General features: G+C 44.6%; 2 protein-coding genes across 4 annotated transcripts in view; one reads left to right on the forward strand and one right to left on the reverse strand.

Moving 5' to 3' along the window:
• The first annotated feature begins 3,063 nt into the window (after window positions 1-3,063).
• Window positions 3,064-10,145, forward strand: CEBPG (CCAAT enhancer binding protein gamma). 2 transcript variants are annotated; one of them, XM_064459555.1, is made up of 2 exons: window positions 3,064-3,211; window positions 8,003-10,145. In XM_064459555.1, the coding sequence occupies exon 2, from the start codon at window positions 8,113-8,115 to the stop codon at window positions 8,563-8,565; it is 453 nt and encodes a 150-aa protein (XP_064315625.1). In that variant the 5' UTR covers window positions 3,064-3,211; window positions 8,003-8,112; the 3' UTR covers window positions 8,566-10,145. The 2 variants fall into 2 exon arrangements, with proteins under 2 accessions (XP_064315625.1, XP_064315626.1); XM_064459556.1 differs by lacking the exon at window positions 3,064-3,211 and adding an exon at window positions 3,292-3,438.
• Window positions 10,146-13,723: 3,578 nt separating this feature from the next.
• The window catches only part of PEPD (peptidase D), a 143,858-nt gene continuing 142,900 nt past the window's right edge, over window positions 13,724-14,681 (reverse strand). For both annotated transcript variants that reach the window (XM_064459552.1, XM_064459551.1), the window contains one exon: window positions 13,724-14,415. In XM_064459552.1, the coding sequence (XP_064315622.1) occupies window positions 14,266-14,415 (150 nt within the window). In that variant the 3' untranslated portion in view covers window positions 13,724-14,265. The remainder of the gene's footprint in view (window positions 14,416-14,681) is intronic.

The raw sequence follows: 14,681 nt of genomic DNA on the forward strand, positions 1-14,681 counted from the left end.
ACCAAAACGCAGAGCTGTTAAGAGAAGGTAGGTTTGCAATAATAAGATTAGGGGAAACCTGTATTACAGATTTTGTGTTTCTGGGATATTCCTGAATGAATGTCATCTGCTTGGTGATCATAGGAATGCAATCATATTCAGAAAGTTCTTCTATGCAGTTTTGAACAAATCTCGTTTGAGAGCAATAGGGGTAGCAGTTACCAAGAAAAGCTTTTATTTTGTTATAATTCAGTGCATTTGCCCTCAAATACATTAACACACTGTACATCACAGCCTGGAATGCTGTGTTTTTACCTAAGGGGCCTATTTATTTCCACCTGTAAAAAATATATACAAATACATTAATTTTCCTCTCTTCTAAATCACTGGAAAGGAAATAACTGACTTCTAATCTAGAAGAATTCAAAGGCACAGATGTTAGCCCAGAGGGAAAAAATACACAGTAGCATCATGTGTGAAAAGTAAACCGTTAACAGAAATGTCCAAGTCTCAAGTAAAAAATCCAGTGAAGGCTTTTCCATGAGGGAAATGGAGGCAAAGAACCGAATGCTTACAGAAAAAAATATTTTTTTGAAGTGTAGGTTCTAGTCCAGGGTGTTTATATGGTTCTTATTTTAGGACAAAGCAATAATGGCCCATGAAGACAGGGGTAACATGCATAAACACTGGAATCAGACACCAGAAATTATTCAAACAGTGAAAAAATAGTTTTCATACTGTAAGTGGAAGGCTGCAGAGAACTTCTTAAATGTTTCTGTAAGTGTTAAGGGAACATATTGAGTGGGTATTAAACAGGGACATTTACCCCAGCAGGCTCCTCTCCCCTTTACACCTTCTGCCTCCAATTCCTACAGTTTCTATTTCCTCAACTGCCTTTCTGCCTCTAACTGGAATTTGCTGTGGATTACTTGAAGATGCTGAATACCTGTGTAATTTTTTTCAGGGACTAAAGTCTTTAAAAAATCATGAGACTGGATTACGCACATGAAAATAAGGTATTACTACATTATTATCTATAGTGATATAGGTAGGCTGTTGCTATAGGAACACATCCAGAATCAGAGTGAAAAGGGCTCCATCCCAGCAGGGACCAGTCTGCTTGCAACTCCCGACTACAGAGCTACTGTACAGCTCGTGCAACTTGTAAATAAGCAGGTAAAGTGTGTATTTCAACACCACACCTCAAGAGCAGTTGCCCGTGTATTTCTGCAATTACTTTTTAGACTGCTTCCATCATATTCTATTTTTACTGTAACGCTGCAGGAAAAAAAAATATCCTGCAAACACCAAAGTACACTGTGTGATGGCTTTCCTGTAATAGGATACAATGCCAACCAAGCGCTGGAGCGCCTTACGTGCATGGAATTTTGAGTGAGCTTTAATGTTTAAAATAATCAGACTCTCTGAGAATAAGATGGTCTATGTTTTATTTTCTTCAGCTTTCTTTGATGAGGATTAATGAATGAATGGTCATAAAGTGCTCTAAAATCCTAGGAAAGCACTCTAAAAGCACACACTTAACTATTGTGAGCAAAGGATAATGTTTAATGCTTACCTGGAATTTCACTCTAGCTATAGAGGGATGAGTCATTGTCACAGAAAATGTAACAGTTTCAACTGAGAAACAAAAACATTAGAGATGTTAAAGCAAATACTTGATGACTGACAAGGAAAAGTATCTTCGTGGTAATGAGCAGAGTAAAACTGTTTGCCCAGACTAATCCTCAGAATTCTTCTGCAAATGTGGTTTATTTTCCACAGGACTTTATAAAAACAACAAAACCTCCTCAAAACATCAGACGGACGTAAAAATGGCAAATACAAATAATTATATCTACATTACTGAGCTCTGCTCAGTAATTACTGTGTTGACAAATCTGATTCTTCACACTTCTTTTGCAGACATGTTTCCCAAGTAGGTCTATATGCTAAACGGGAGTAGCATGAAGAATGGTACTTTTTCTTTCTGCATTTAAACAAAATCTACTTTTCCCACACTACCGTTTTCACTGTCTGCTTTCCTAAACTTGTTTAAAACTTACCTTATAAACTGATGATTTTCAGAGCTGCCCACTGCAAATATGCATACCTATGTATTGAAGTATTTCCCATTCGAAGAGCTACAAACACATCCTGCACACGCGCAACTTAAGAGGTGCGAGCATATATACATATATGCTTGCTTAGACAGAACGAAGGTGATATGAACCAAAGTGTCTGGAAAATACTAAGGGCCAAAAATATTATTCTCTACAAAAAGCATTTTGTAATAACAAACATATACCAATAAATCAGTGCATAATCTTCCTATGACATTTAGCTCTATGATCTAGATGTTTCCTAATCTGCCAGTGTTTAGCTTTCTTTTTAATATGTTTGAAAATGAAAATCAACTAATCATCTATGAAATTGAGGAATTTACCACAATTTCTGTTGTCAAAAGTTAAATTTTTTATTTTATGTCTTTGACATTCCTCCCACCGTACCTCGCATCCTACAGAGGCAAACCCCGCGGCGGCTGGGCTGCGATGGGAATACGCCGCCAGGGGTTAATTCAGCCCAGAACAACTGAGAGATGCCAATCACTACAGAAACACTGCTTAGACGCCCGTGGGGCGCCGGCCAACTTCGTGCCAGCTACCCGCGGGGACCCACCCAACCGGGCTGGGAGGCGGCCGTGGGGAGACCGGACCGCTCTCCCCCTCACGCGTGGCCGAGGACGAGCTCCGGGCGCGGCCTCCGTGGGGAAGTTATCGGGGAACCACGGGCTCGGCCTCTCCCCTCAGGCTGCGGCGGGGGGGGGGGGGCGCGAACCCCGTCCAGCGGTGCCACCAGGCCGCCCGGCCGAGGCGGTCAGGGGATAGCCGGACAGCCGCCCCGCTCCCCACAGCCCCTCAGGACCCCCCAGTCGAGCCGGGCGCAGCCCCACGGGACTCGCGACATCCCCCCGACAAGAGAAACCACCACAACACGGCCTCCCCTAAAGAGTGCAGGCAGCCTGATTGGCCGCGCCGGCTGCCAATCCGGGCGGCTATTGCATCATCCCGGCGGCCGGCAGGGCGGCGATTGGCGAGGGGGCGGGCAGAGCGGGAGGGTGTCGCAATCGCCGCTCGCCCGCACGGCACACTTTAAAGAAAGAGGCTCGGGCCGGGCCTGGCCCCTCCCGCTGCCGCCGCCGCCGCCGCCGCCGCCGCTGCCGCCACCGCCACAGGTAAGCGCGGCCGCGCGGGGGACGGCGGGCCGAGGCGGGGGGACGCGGGGGGCCGGGCCGGCCCTCGCCCGCCTCCCGCCGTATCGCCGCGGGTGCCGCGGCGGGCGCCGCGCATGGAGCGCATGATGCAATCGGCGGGCGGCCCTGGCTGCCCTCCCCTCCCCTTCCCTCCCCCGGTGAAGTCACGGCTTGGCAGCGCCGGGCACCCCCGCGCCCCGCACGGCTGGGTGAGGCGGAGCAGCGGCAGCGCGGCGGCGGGCGGGCGGCCCCCGGGGTCGCGGCCCGCCGGGGCGGGCGGTGGCGCCTCCGCCGCAGGCCTCCGGGGGGGGGGAGGGGAGGGGAGGGGGCGGGTCCGGTTCCAGCGGTGGCTCCGGCGGGCCTCCCCGCCCCGCGGCGCCCCCGAACGCCCCCGATAGCGGGGCCGGGCGGTCGTTACGGCTCGTCCTCCGGCGCCGCCGCGAACGAGTGCGCCTGGGCGGGGGGAAGGTCTGCGAGCGGGGCTTACAGCCCCGCCGGTGCCGGCCGTACCGCTCCCGCGGCGGGCCAGGCCGCAGGGATCCCGGGAGCGGCCCTGGACCGCGACAAAATGCCGTGCATTAACAACCGGTGCTCTGCCTTTCTAGCCTCTCAATGGAAATTTGAGTGTCTTGACAAATCTTACTGGTTCCCAACACATTTTTATAGCTCCAGACGCAACTTTCAAAACAGATCTGTCACAGAGAGATCTACATTGGTTTTAGCTCTGACATCTGGTGGGAAATAGTAGTCATTAAGTCAACTCAATACTCCCCTCAGTAATAGTGCCATGCTGGTTGTAACGCCTGTTCAGAAAGTACAAAAATGCATAATCTGAAAAACTTGTGGATGTGAGGAATTAGTTCATCTTTAGAAAAAGCCATCTTCATTACAATTCAAAAGACAGTGTCAAATGGATACCGCCTTGCCTCCTGGCATCTGGGATTGTTTGTGATACTGTCATCGACGCTGCTAGCCTGCAATTAAAATACATACTTAGACGTTCTGAGCACATGTTTTTAAGTATGTTGGAGCACATTTTTCTTGTAAAGGCGTACGGAAAAATAGATATTCTGAGGAAAACATGGGAAAGTGATGTTGTCAGCTATGGCAACAGATGATAGCTTTGAGCTACCCAGTCCCCAAAAGGTTGTTGCCTACCCTTTAGTATGTGCAAGTAACCGTCAGCTCTTACTAGCTTGCTGTGAGAGTGTGCAGAAAACCACACAGGGGTGGGCCTTCCCACTGTTCAGCAAACCTATGCCTGGAGTTTTGTACAGGGTCATCTGGAGTTAAGAGTCAGGCCCTACAGGGGTGTTCCTGCTGAAGTGAAAGAGCAGGGAGGTCACCTATTGCTGTTCAGATTGGACTGAGTTTGCATCAGATGAGACAGCTGAGTGAATTCGTACAATAAAGTCATCCTGACTAACGGATCAGAATCAACACAGTCACATCTCAGAAAAGGAGCAGAGAGAAGCACTTTGTAATTTTTTGCTGCTAAGTAAAAAAAAAACACTAATTTAACCAACAAATTAAAACACATATTTTGGGTTTTTTTTGCCAAAACAAATATTTGGAAGTTTAATTTTTATTTTTAGTGGTATCAAAGATAATAAAGGCTTGATTTGCTTGGGAGTCTCTGTGGTCCTTGAGGAGCGCTGTCAGTCAGAAACATTTCTCTGACTGAGAAGACACCTCTATTATGCTGTAGTGGGTGGCCAGTTGGTGGCCCAAGGAGACAAGGCAGTTCTAACTGGCCACTGGAAATACTACCATGTGCTGGGTGGAACCAGCCTCGGGCTGTTGCTGAGCTCAAGCTAATGAGCAGCTTTATGGGAACAAGATGCTTGGAAACTTGGCTGGCTCTCTGAGCTCCTGCTGTGCTGGGGCTATCACCCATTCACAGCAAACCAACCTGTTTGCAGAGAGGAGCAGAGCAGCTGTTTGTGTGGCACTGAGAAACAAACTTGGGAGACCCACCTGCCTCCCCACCTTTCTGGCCTCTCCCAGTTACTGTGTCCTTTACCTCACCCTTCTTGAGAGCGCATTTTGTATGTCTCATACTTGCTGCCTTTAAATCTCCTTGCAGTATTCCCTGAAGGATGCCCCACAGCATCTGTTGCTATCCAGGATATCCTTCTGTCTCATTGTTGTGTTGAAGAACTTAAAACTGGTAACAGGGATCCAGCCTCCAAATAACCAGGGGGAAAAATCAGTTTCAGACCTCAACTGTTACCACTCCTGGGTTATCTGTGATGCAGTACAGTTAGTGCTACTTGCTATGCATAAATATTAGTTGGAGCAGGCCAGGAATCCAGGTGTCATCTCTCCCAGGTAAGAGTTCTGATCATGATGCCAAATAAGACCATGTCTCACTCAAGAAATAGTTATTTGTTACAAAATGGATTAGTTCCAGTGGGAAGGAATCATGGGGAATCTGTTCTAGCAGGGCTGGAACATGTGCTTAAGAGGTGTGACACTGTTGATCTTCTCAGCTGTCAGAGGCAATCTAACAGAGCTGTATAATCTTTGGGGGCCACAGAAATCCTGTATTTAAAATAAAGCTGAGACAAAGCCAGTATATACTCCAGGAGGAGCATAAACTTGCATCTTGACTAAAAATGTGGGCAGTCACACATGCACAGCTACTACAGCTGGCTCTGTCAGTCTGATATTTGTGCATAGTGACATCTTGTTAGCTGTATATTCAGTTTAACTGCTGAACCAAACCGCTTATTCAGCCAGAATCTGAGACCTAAATGTGGTTTGCAAAAGTTCCTTTAAGAGCTGAAATCAGGAAAATACTAAATACAAAGGTTAGGCATGTATGTATATAGATTTAGCTATACAGATGTCAAAAAGAGTCTTTCTGCCCTGAAATATGGAAACGAAAAGATTTCTTAATAGGAGGGATGTGGGTGTACTCGCATATCTTCTTCACTTGTTTTAAGTGAGAAGACTTCTTAGTGACAGAGGATGTTAATTTTTAATAACATTTAATGCAAACTTAATAGGCTTTTCTGTGAATTTTACCAAACCACACTCTGCAACTGCATCTTGTTCTGGCTTCCTCATTATGGAAGAAAATTTGCAATTGATCTAGACAGTAGAATTTTAACCTTTTTAATGATACCCTAGCAGAAGGTAGAACAGCAACTCAGGCTGCTGAAAGAAACAAACAAGCAAGCAAGAACAGTAAACAGCTGATGAACCCGTGAGTTTGGCATGACCAGTGACGTGCAGCAGCTCATTTACAAACATCTCACCACATTCTCTCATCAGCTAGACATAGGAGTACAGTCATCCATCTCTTGAGCTGTTACTGATGCAAGCCATAATCCCTGGGTTGGATGCTGCTGATACTGGGTGGTTAGCATTGCCCACCAATAACTTCAGGTGCTTGCTTTCCCAGCGGGTCCTCTTGAGGATGGGCAGGATGTTGAACCCTGGTCATATGATACTGCATGTAGGTGTGTGACAGAGCATAGGGCTGCACCGTTGCAGTGCAATCTGATCTTGGAGTGGGATTGTTTTACACCAGTTAGATACTTTTCTTTAACGTGACAAGAAATCAACACTTGTTTGACTGATCACTGAGTACTTTTCACTGGAGCCACAGGTAGGCGTTTCAGGAACTTAGAAAACCCTATTGTGCCTCCCACTCTTCTCTCCCAGATTTCTCTCCCCGACATTTAGGAGGTCATCCTGTGAGATGGGAATAGAAGGGGAGCAGCTGTTAGCTTTGCCAGGGCCACATCCGTGTCCATGTCCCTGCAGCAGCTACGGTAGAGTCCTCCTTGATGTGACCAGTAGGGTCAGGAGGAGGCTGACCTCGGCAGCGGGAGAGCGTGAGTCTCATGAGAGGGTGTCCTGCTCATCAGGCCTGTTTGTCTGCTGGAGAGTGGACAATGACCAGAGCAGGAGCTACAGCAGGGGAATGTGTTTTGTGGATGAGTCAGCTGTGGCTGCTGTCTTCCTATGGGTTACTACAGTCCCATCTTTGACACATAGTGATTCTCACACTGCCATCGCTGTGTGTTCCTGTCTCACCTGCTTGTCAGCAGTACTGCTGCAGACTTAGCTTGTTGAAAGGGTTCCTTTATAATCTCACTCAGTCACAGCTTTTGCAGCACACTACGTTTTCCATAGATTATTTTTTTTCTAATCACTGCTAGTGAGACCTTAAAACAGTCATCAGTTTGGACATTATCTTCAAAAGCAAGTGCTGTAAGATGATTGAGGAAAGGTGGACAGTCTGAACGCTCTCATTCCACAGAAAAGAGACCAGGGAGGAATTTGTCTGTGCAGACACCCAGAGGGATGATCCGAAGAGGACAAGGCTCAAGTACTCCTGTTGGTCAAGAGTCAGGCTGTTAATAGGTTTAAGCTGCAGAAGGAAAACTCCAGTCTGAGAACTAAGAAAATTATATAACTGGAGGAAAAGTTAGACAGTGGAACCTGTTGCCAAGACAGAGGTTGTGAAACTGGAGATATTAAAGGCTAGGCTAGACACCCATCCATCAGGGATGGCTTTGGAATAACTGAGTAAAGCCAGTGAACAATACAAACAGCTTGACTAGATGACCCAGTAACAGTCCCTTCCAATCCAAATACGTTCGAGAGGCTTCTGGAATGTAGCTGGCAACTTGTCCGCTTCCAACACAGTTGTGATGTATTACTGCCAGATGTACCATCAGTACCCTATGCTATAAAACTGGTGATATACAAGATTGTAGCTAAAGCCAGCACCTTTAATAGCATTTTTTTTCCTACTAGGCTCACCTTGCCCTTAATCCATGTGAAGACCTGCTGGAAACACCTTCTAGAAAAATAACAGTTTTCAGTCTCCTAATAAATTCTGTTGTGTCCAAGAAGAGCCTGTCCAAATGAGCAAGACATCCCAACAGAACACCGCTACAGATGCGAATGGAGTAAGCGTGATTCACACCCAAGCACACACCAGTGGTTTGCAGCAGGTTCCCCAGCTGGTGCCCATCAGTCCTGGTGGCGGAGGCAAAGCTGTGCCTCCGAGCAAACAGGGAAAGAAAAATTCCTTTGTGGATAGAAACAGTGATGAGTATCGTCAGCGCAGAGAAAGAAACAACATGGCAGTGAAGAAGAGCCGGTTAAAAAGCAAGCAGAAAGCCCAAGACACGCTGCAGAGAGTCAACCAGCTCAAAGAAGAAAATGAACGTTTAGAGGCAAAAATTAAGCTCCTGACCAAGGAGCTGAGTGTACTGAAAGACTTGTTCCTTGAGCATGCGCACAATCTTGCAGACAATGTGCAACCTGTTGTCACTGAAACCACCACCACAAATCCAGAAAACAATGGACAGTAGACACTGTTGCAACCTTATGAAATGAACTCTCGAGGTGCACCTTGTCTGCAACACCCATGCAGTAACCAAGCAAAAACTCTGTTCTTTTAACCATCATTTTGTGGAGATTCTCTTCTTTTTAGGTTTAACACTGAAGATTTGATACAATTAAACCAGAAACCGCTTAGGGTGTTTGTTTTAAATATTTCTCTCCTCTAAAAGATGTATCTAATAAGTGCAGATCTAAATTAATAGTCAAGGAGCTTAGTATTAGGGAAATAACATTTTCACAGAAATGTTCCTTTACCTTCTTACAGTTTGTGTGACGGGAGGAATCCAGCAGGACTGTTCACTGTAGTATCAGAAACTCATAATTGGATAAAGTGTCTTTTAGATACCTTGAAGTGTATTTAAGTCCTTTGTTTTCTCCATAACATATTACAAAACTGCAAAGGCTTTGGAGGGTGTCTGCTTTCCTGTTTGGTGGACTACTTTAAAACTGTAGAGCAGCAAGTCCTATAAAGCACTGCTTAGGTCTTTCCTGTCCAGTTATAGTTAATGGGGAGGGTGTAGTAATAGTGAGCTGATGTTTTTTAGAAAAATAGCAATCTACGATGACGATATATACAGGCACTTGGCTTCCACATGGCAAGTGAGTCTGAGGCACCACGTACAAGAGGAAAAGCAGCACACTGACAAAACCTTTTAAGCCTGTGTTGTCATTGCTCACATAGTGACTGGGGCCTTAAGAGAACAAGATTTTGGTTTTCAGAAAATGTCAAAATGCTACCAAAAAACTGCTCTGCAAAACCACATTCTTGCTGGGGTGCAGGTACCAGGGAGAACAAAATGTGTAGCTTGGCTAAGCAACAAGAGGGGTAAGACAGCATCTGTTCAGCCAGAATGTATGTGTCACTGCTCATTGACATTCATCTCCATTTTCATGGCTGTTCAGATTTGCAACCAAGATCCTACAGAAATTCACAGTGATTTTAAAAATAAATGGCCCTAGTTTGAATAACTGATTCAGTGGAATTTCTATAGCCATCATACAGTTGTGTGAAGGAGTATATTTGGTCTTGTTTTATTTTCATAAAAGTTTTTCTATAGCAACTTTTTTAATGCTAGTGCTAAGTCTTTGCCATGATCCATAATGCAGTGGTATGTACTATACTGAGGATTTAAACAATAAAAGTAAAGCAGGAACTTTGATGTAACCTTAATTTATTTTCATTTTTAAGTATTTCATTGATGGCATGGTTGTTACATTTAACCTGTGTGTCTGGCTAGTGCATATTACATTGTCTTCATTCGCTTCCTACACTACCTTTTTCCAGATATTATTTTGTAGGATGCTTGTTTGCCTTGTATCTGTACTTAGGAAGAGAATTTGGATATTATCTCTATGAAGATGCTGTTAGATATTGAAACCATGAAAAGTTCTTTTTGAATTTAAACTTTTAATACATGCAGAAAACTTTTATGGATTGTTTTGGGTTATGGTAGTCTTTTTACAAAGATACGGGGTTTTTTTGGTTCCAGTTGCAGCTTAAGTAGGTAGGGTTGACATATCAGTACCTAATAAAAACCTTTTTCTTCTAGTGCTGGCCTCATTTTTCCTGTCACTTTACTATTTCCCTCAAATGCAGAGGTGCCCACCTGAAGCAGCTATCTTTGAGAGATCAGTGCAACCGTCTCTATTTCTGTCTTCCACTCAGGTTTTTACTCAACAGAAAGAATCAGAAACTCATTACAGTTTTGGCTGAATTCCTGCTTTAACAAAAAATAAATAATAAACAAAAATTAAGACTGAAAATGCACTGTAATTAAAGGAGTGGAGGGGAACTGAACCCCAAAATGTACAAGGAAAAAGAAGGCCTGAAAGCATCTCATTGGTTACCTGTGCACCTACTCTGGTTCAAAAGGCAGGAGCTAGTCTCTTTCCTGCTTGTCTGCTCTGTGAACTGGGGCTATGTGGCCCTGTGGTCCTGCAGTTGGTTTGACAGGTCCTCCCTAATAATTGGAACAGGGGCGCCAAATCTGGTATTTGTTTCTGGTTTTGGTGAAAATTCTTTCTTAAATCTCTTTAAGGGGGAGTAATATTCTTCCTGATGCTCTGGAGGGTGACTTCTCCACCTGTTACTCCTGACAGCTCTGATTCCACTTCCTTCTTGTTTAAAACAAAACCACTGAGTTATGAATAGTCATTTGTTTGCACAAAGACATTGCTGGCTTAGCAGTCTCCACACTTGCTTTGTTTGCTAGGGAAGTATGTAGGCTGTGTGCAGCATACCACTTTAATATGTGAAGCCATGGACTCAAGATTATAACAAATTATTATTTTAAATCTACCCTCAGTGAGAGTTTGGTTGTAAGAAAGGTGTTAGTCTACTATTCTATGCCCCCCGCCTGCCAAAATAGCTGTCTCGGAGGTGAGGCTTTCCCTCTCTTTTCCCCAAGGTGGAGCAGCCCAGGCTGCGTGACAGCAAAATGCTTCAGTGTTACCCCTCCACTGCAAGGCCCAGGAGAACACCCTAGGTGACTGGGAGGATTCTCTCTTCTTCCTAAAGAAAGGCCAGAATACATACACATCTACACAAGAAAATTTCAGTGTAGGCCTATAAAAATTACGGTTTTCCTTTTATCACATTTTTCTTAACAACAGCTATAGTCTGTGACAGAATACAGTGCCTGTCACTACAAGAAGGAGCGTTACAGCGCTATACGTTTCACCAGGAAACCTTACGCCCATGTCCTCCTTGTACCACTAGGAGAGCGGGTCTATGCTAGCCTCCACAAGCACTAGGAGGCTCTACCACTTTAACTATAGCATGTAGCTGCAGCAGCGTTAACTGGCAAGGCAGATAAATCCAGAATGCATCTGACCCCAGGGAGCTGAAACAATTTAAATATACCAGTTCAGAAGTGCTTGGACTTTCTAAACACACAAACTTGCTCAACATAACACACTCTCTTATTTTGGTGCCACTCTATTCGAGTCTGCACCAATGGGAAAAGGCGCTTGGGAAAATGGGATAGCTAACAGCCTAAAATATCCCAATATAGACAAAAAGAAAGTTTGCTGTAACCTGTGTTTACCTCTCCACTAATACATTTTAAGGGTATGAAATATAATTTTCCCTTTTTTAAAGGGCTTACTTCCCCCCCCCCTTTTTTTTTTGGAAAAAAGTTCTAATTCACCTTTTGCTTCAGTAGATAAAAATTATCATAATTACAGAACAGACTTCTGGAAGGAAGGATGAAGTTTACATTCACCAAGTTCATGGGCCTGATTCTGAAGGAAAACGGGAGATGTTGCACTATCCCAGACTGAAATGCATCCACATCTTGGGCAAGCAAAACAACAGAGAAGCCAGTTACGTGAGCGAGTGCTTTCCCCACAGAACTTACAGTAGGGTTTGTTCACTGGTACATGTCGAAGCAGAACCAGTTCTGCCTCCTGCAGCACACCAGATTGCTCGACCTGTTCTGCAGCAGCAGAGCCCAATATTTGCCAAGATTAATCACAGGCAGGGAAAGGCCTATTAAGTAGACTGGGGTTACAGCTTAGTTGAAAAACTTCCAACTTTTTTTGAAAATCTGGGAAGTGTTACTTTAAAATAGTAACTGCTATTGAACCCAAGTAACAGCAGGTTTCGAAGTGCCCAAAGCAGTGAGGGATCCCATGGGTGTGTTCACAGCATGCCACAGGAAAGTGCTTGGATGTGGAGGGAACAAGGCTGAGGCCATGAGCACTGTCCTGCATTGGAAAAACCTCACGAGTTTTAGAGGGAGACGAGTCCAGAGCAGTGCCAGTATAGTTTCTGTGTTCTCATATCTGCAAAGCCTGATGTTGTCTGCACAAGTACTACATTTCAGAGGTACAGACTTGCAGTTACCACAGAAGGAAGCATTAGTGCAGTTGCACATACAAACTGATGCTCTCACACCCTCCCCTCCTCGCCCCTTCCCCTTTGCAGTCAAGACCTCTTGCACTTACCTCTTACAAAGCAACACCAACCTTTAAAAAAAATGTATGTAGGCTCATATGTTAATAAAGTGACATTAAACGTAAGGAATAAAGTCCCCACGACTATTTCACAATGTGTTTCTTTAGTCTCCAACACAGAGTTTCCTATTTAGCAATGGGTCATCAAGCTGTTACGAATAAAGAGCAGGTTCTTGTCACACAACCCAACCCAATTAGCAAAAAAAGCTCTCTGTAGAGCAACGCATTTGACAAATTTTTTTAAGGACATTATTTCAGATCTAAATCCAGTCCCAGGTAGGGCGCACAAAGACAGCAACACAGTAGTTTTTGATGCTGTCCAAGGCCACGTTGTGTTGTACACCCCATGTAAGACAGGCGCTTGCAGGCACCCAGAAACTCAGTTGGTCCCACTGCCTGTGTGCCAGCTCCAGGATGTAAGCAACAGAACTGAGAGGCTGCAATGATCAAGTCAGCCGATCCTTTCACAGTGGGAAAATCCTAATCTGGTGAGCAGTAAGACCCAGAAAGGCCCTGACATCCTGCTGTGACTTCAGCTCCCCTGACACAGCAGAGGGATGTTCTGCAGTGGCTTTGCAGTCAAACTGTGCAACAGAGCCTAAAGAGTGAACACGAGTTTTCATGTGTTCATAAAGTGAGCAAGATTATTTTTTATGTAGTTACAGCAACTAGTGCTATTTTATGATGAAAGAAATGTATTTATTTTCCTGCAGGCTGATGAACGCTTACAGTAAGAAAGGCTTCTCTGGGTAATTTAAATTTTGCATGAATGGAAAATAATTTTATGATCATTATTAATATGTTTGTGGTGTATCCAAATAATATGTACATGATTTCATTCTGAACACTGGACAGTGAAAAATAACTCTTATCATTCTGCACAGCATATGCTGCTGAATGACCTTGAGCCCTACAGCAAAGACACTCCCTTCTTGTAATTTCTAAGGCTCATGAACATCACAGCCATCTATGCTTTTAAGGATCAAACAGATGGACAAATCTAATAAGCATCAGGCTGTGTGTGAAGGATCAGTACACTCACTACCCAGAGCAGAAAAAGCTGGCTAACGAAGGGTCAAAGTATCCAGAGCACAAATTGGTAGAAAGGTCAGATAAAGAAGCAGGAACGGGAACAGAAGAGCATAATGATCACGAAGTTGTGAGCATAAATGATGCCAAGGATTAATTTTAATAAAAATTCGATTCTGCTTACTCCATTGACACTGCAATAAGATCTGTAAGAAAAATATAAGCATCATTATGTCCACCGAGAACAGCTGATTTTTTTCTTGTGTTTTTTTGCAGTACTTGTGATAAAGATTAAAAAGAGGACTAGATTGTTGTAATTGCTGACAGCATTCAGATAATCCATTTCACATTTTAAGAAGTCCCAATCATCAAAATTCAGTCTTAATTGCAAGATAAGTCTAAGCTGACATTTGACAAAAGTATAAGCCCCACTGATAATGCAGCAGGGTTATTCAGGTGGCACTTGGTAATGTAAACTGCTGATTGCAAGCAGTAGCATTTGAGTTACCTGGATATAAAGTGCTAAAGCCACCTACCTTCATTTTTAATTAATGAATCATTCCACCTAATAGTCTGCCTGCCTCTCTTGCTGTTAAGAATTGGATGCATTTTATTTTATATGCTGCACCATTAAATCAGAATGGTGACTGATCAGTGTGAGACAGTAAGAACCATCCTGAAGTTTACTGTTTTTGGCTGGGGAGGCAGTCAAATGACTTGGCACTGCTTTGGCCTTCTGCCATGAAAGCCTCTATTTCTTCAACAGTACGTGGGACGCATGTTAGCAGCTCCATTCCACTGGCTGTCACTGCGATGTCGTCCTCGATCCGGACCTGTTACAGAGAACACGTGGTTATCAAGGTATTCCAGCTGGGGATTAGAAACACATCAGGCAGTGACAGCAGCGAGAGCACAAGGCACGTTTCAGTCTGTGGTGTTGATGCAACACCAGGCAGCAACATACTGCAAGCACTGGAATTGCCCATCACTACCAGCACTGTGGTAGGGTGTGTAGGGTCCAGTCCTCCTTGGGCCACCGGCCCCTTCCACCCTCCTGGGACCTCCATGGTGACCCCCGCAGAGCAGCCCCGCAGGAGGT

The sequence above is a fragment of the Phalacrocorax carbo genome, chromosome 8 (assembly GCF_963921805.1).
Source record: "Phalacrocorax carbo chromosome 8, bPhaCar2.1, whole genome shotgun sequence".
Taxonomy (NCBI): domain Eukaryota; kingdom Metazoa; phylum Chordata; class Aves; order Suliformes; family Phalacrocoracidae; genus Phalacrocorax; species Phalacrocorax carbo.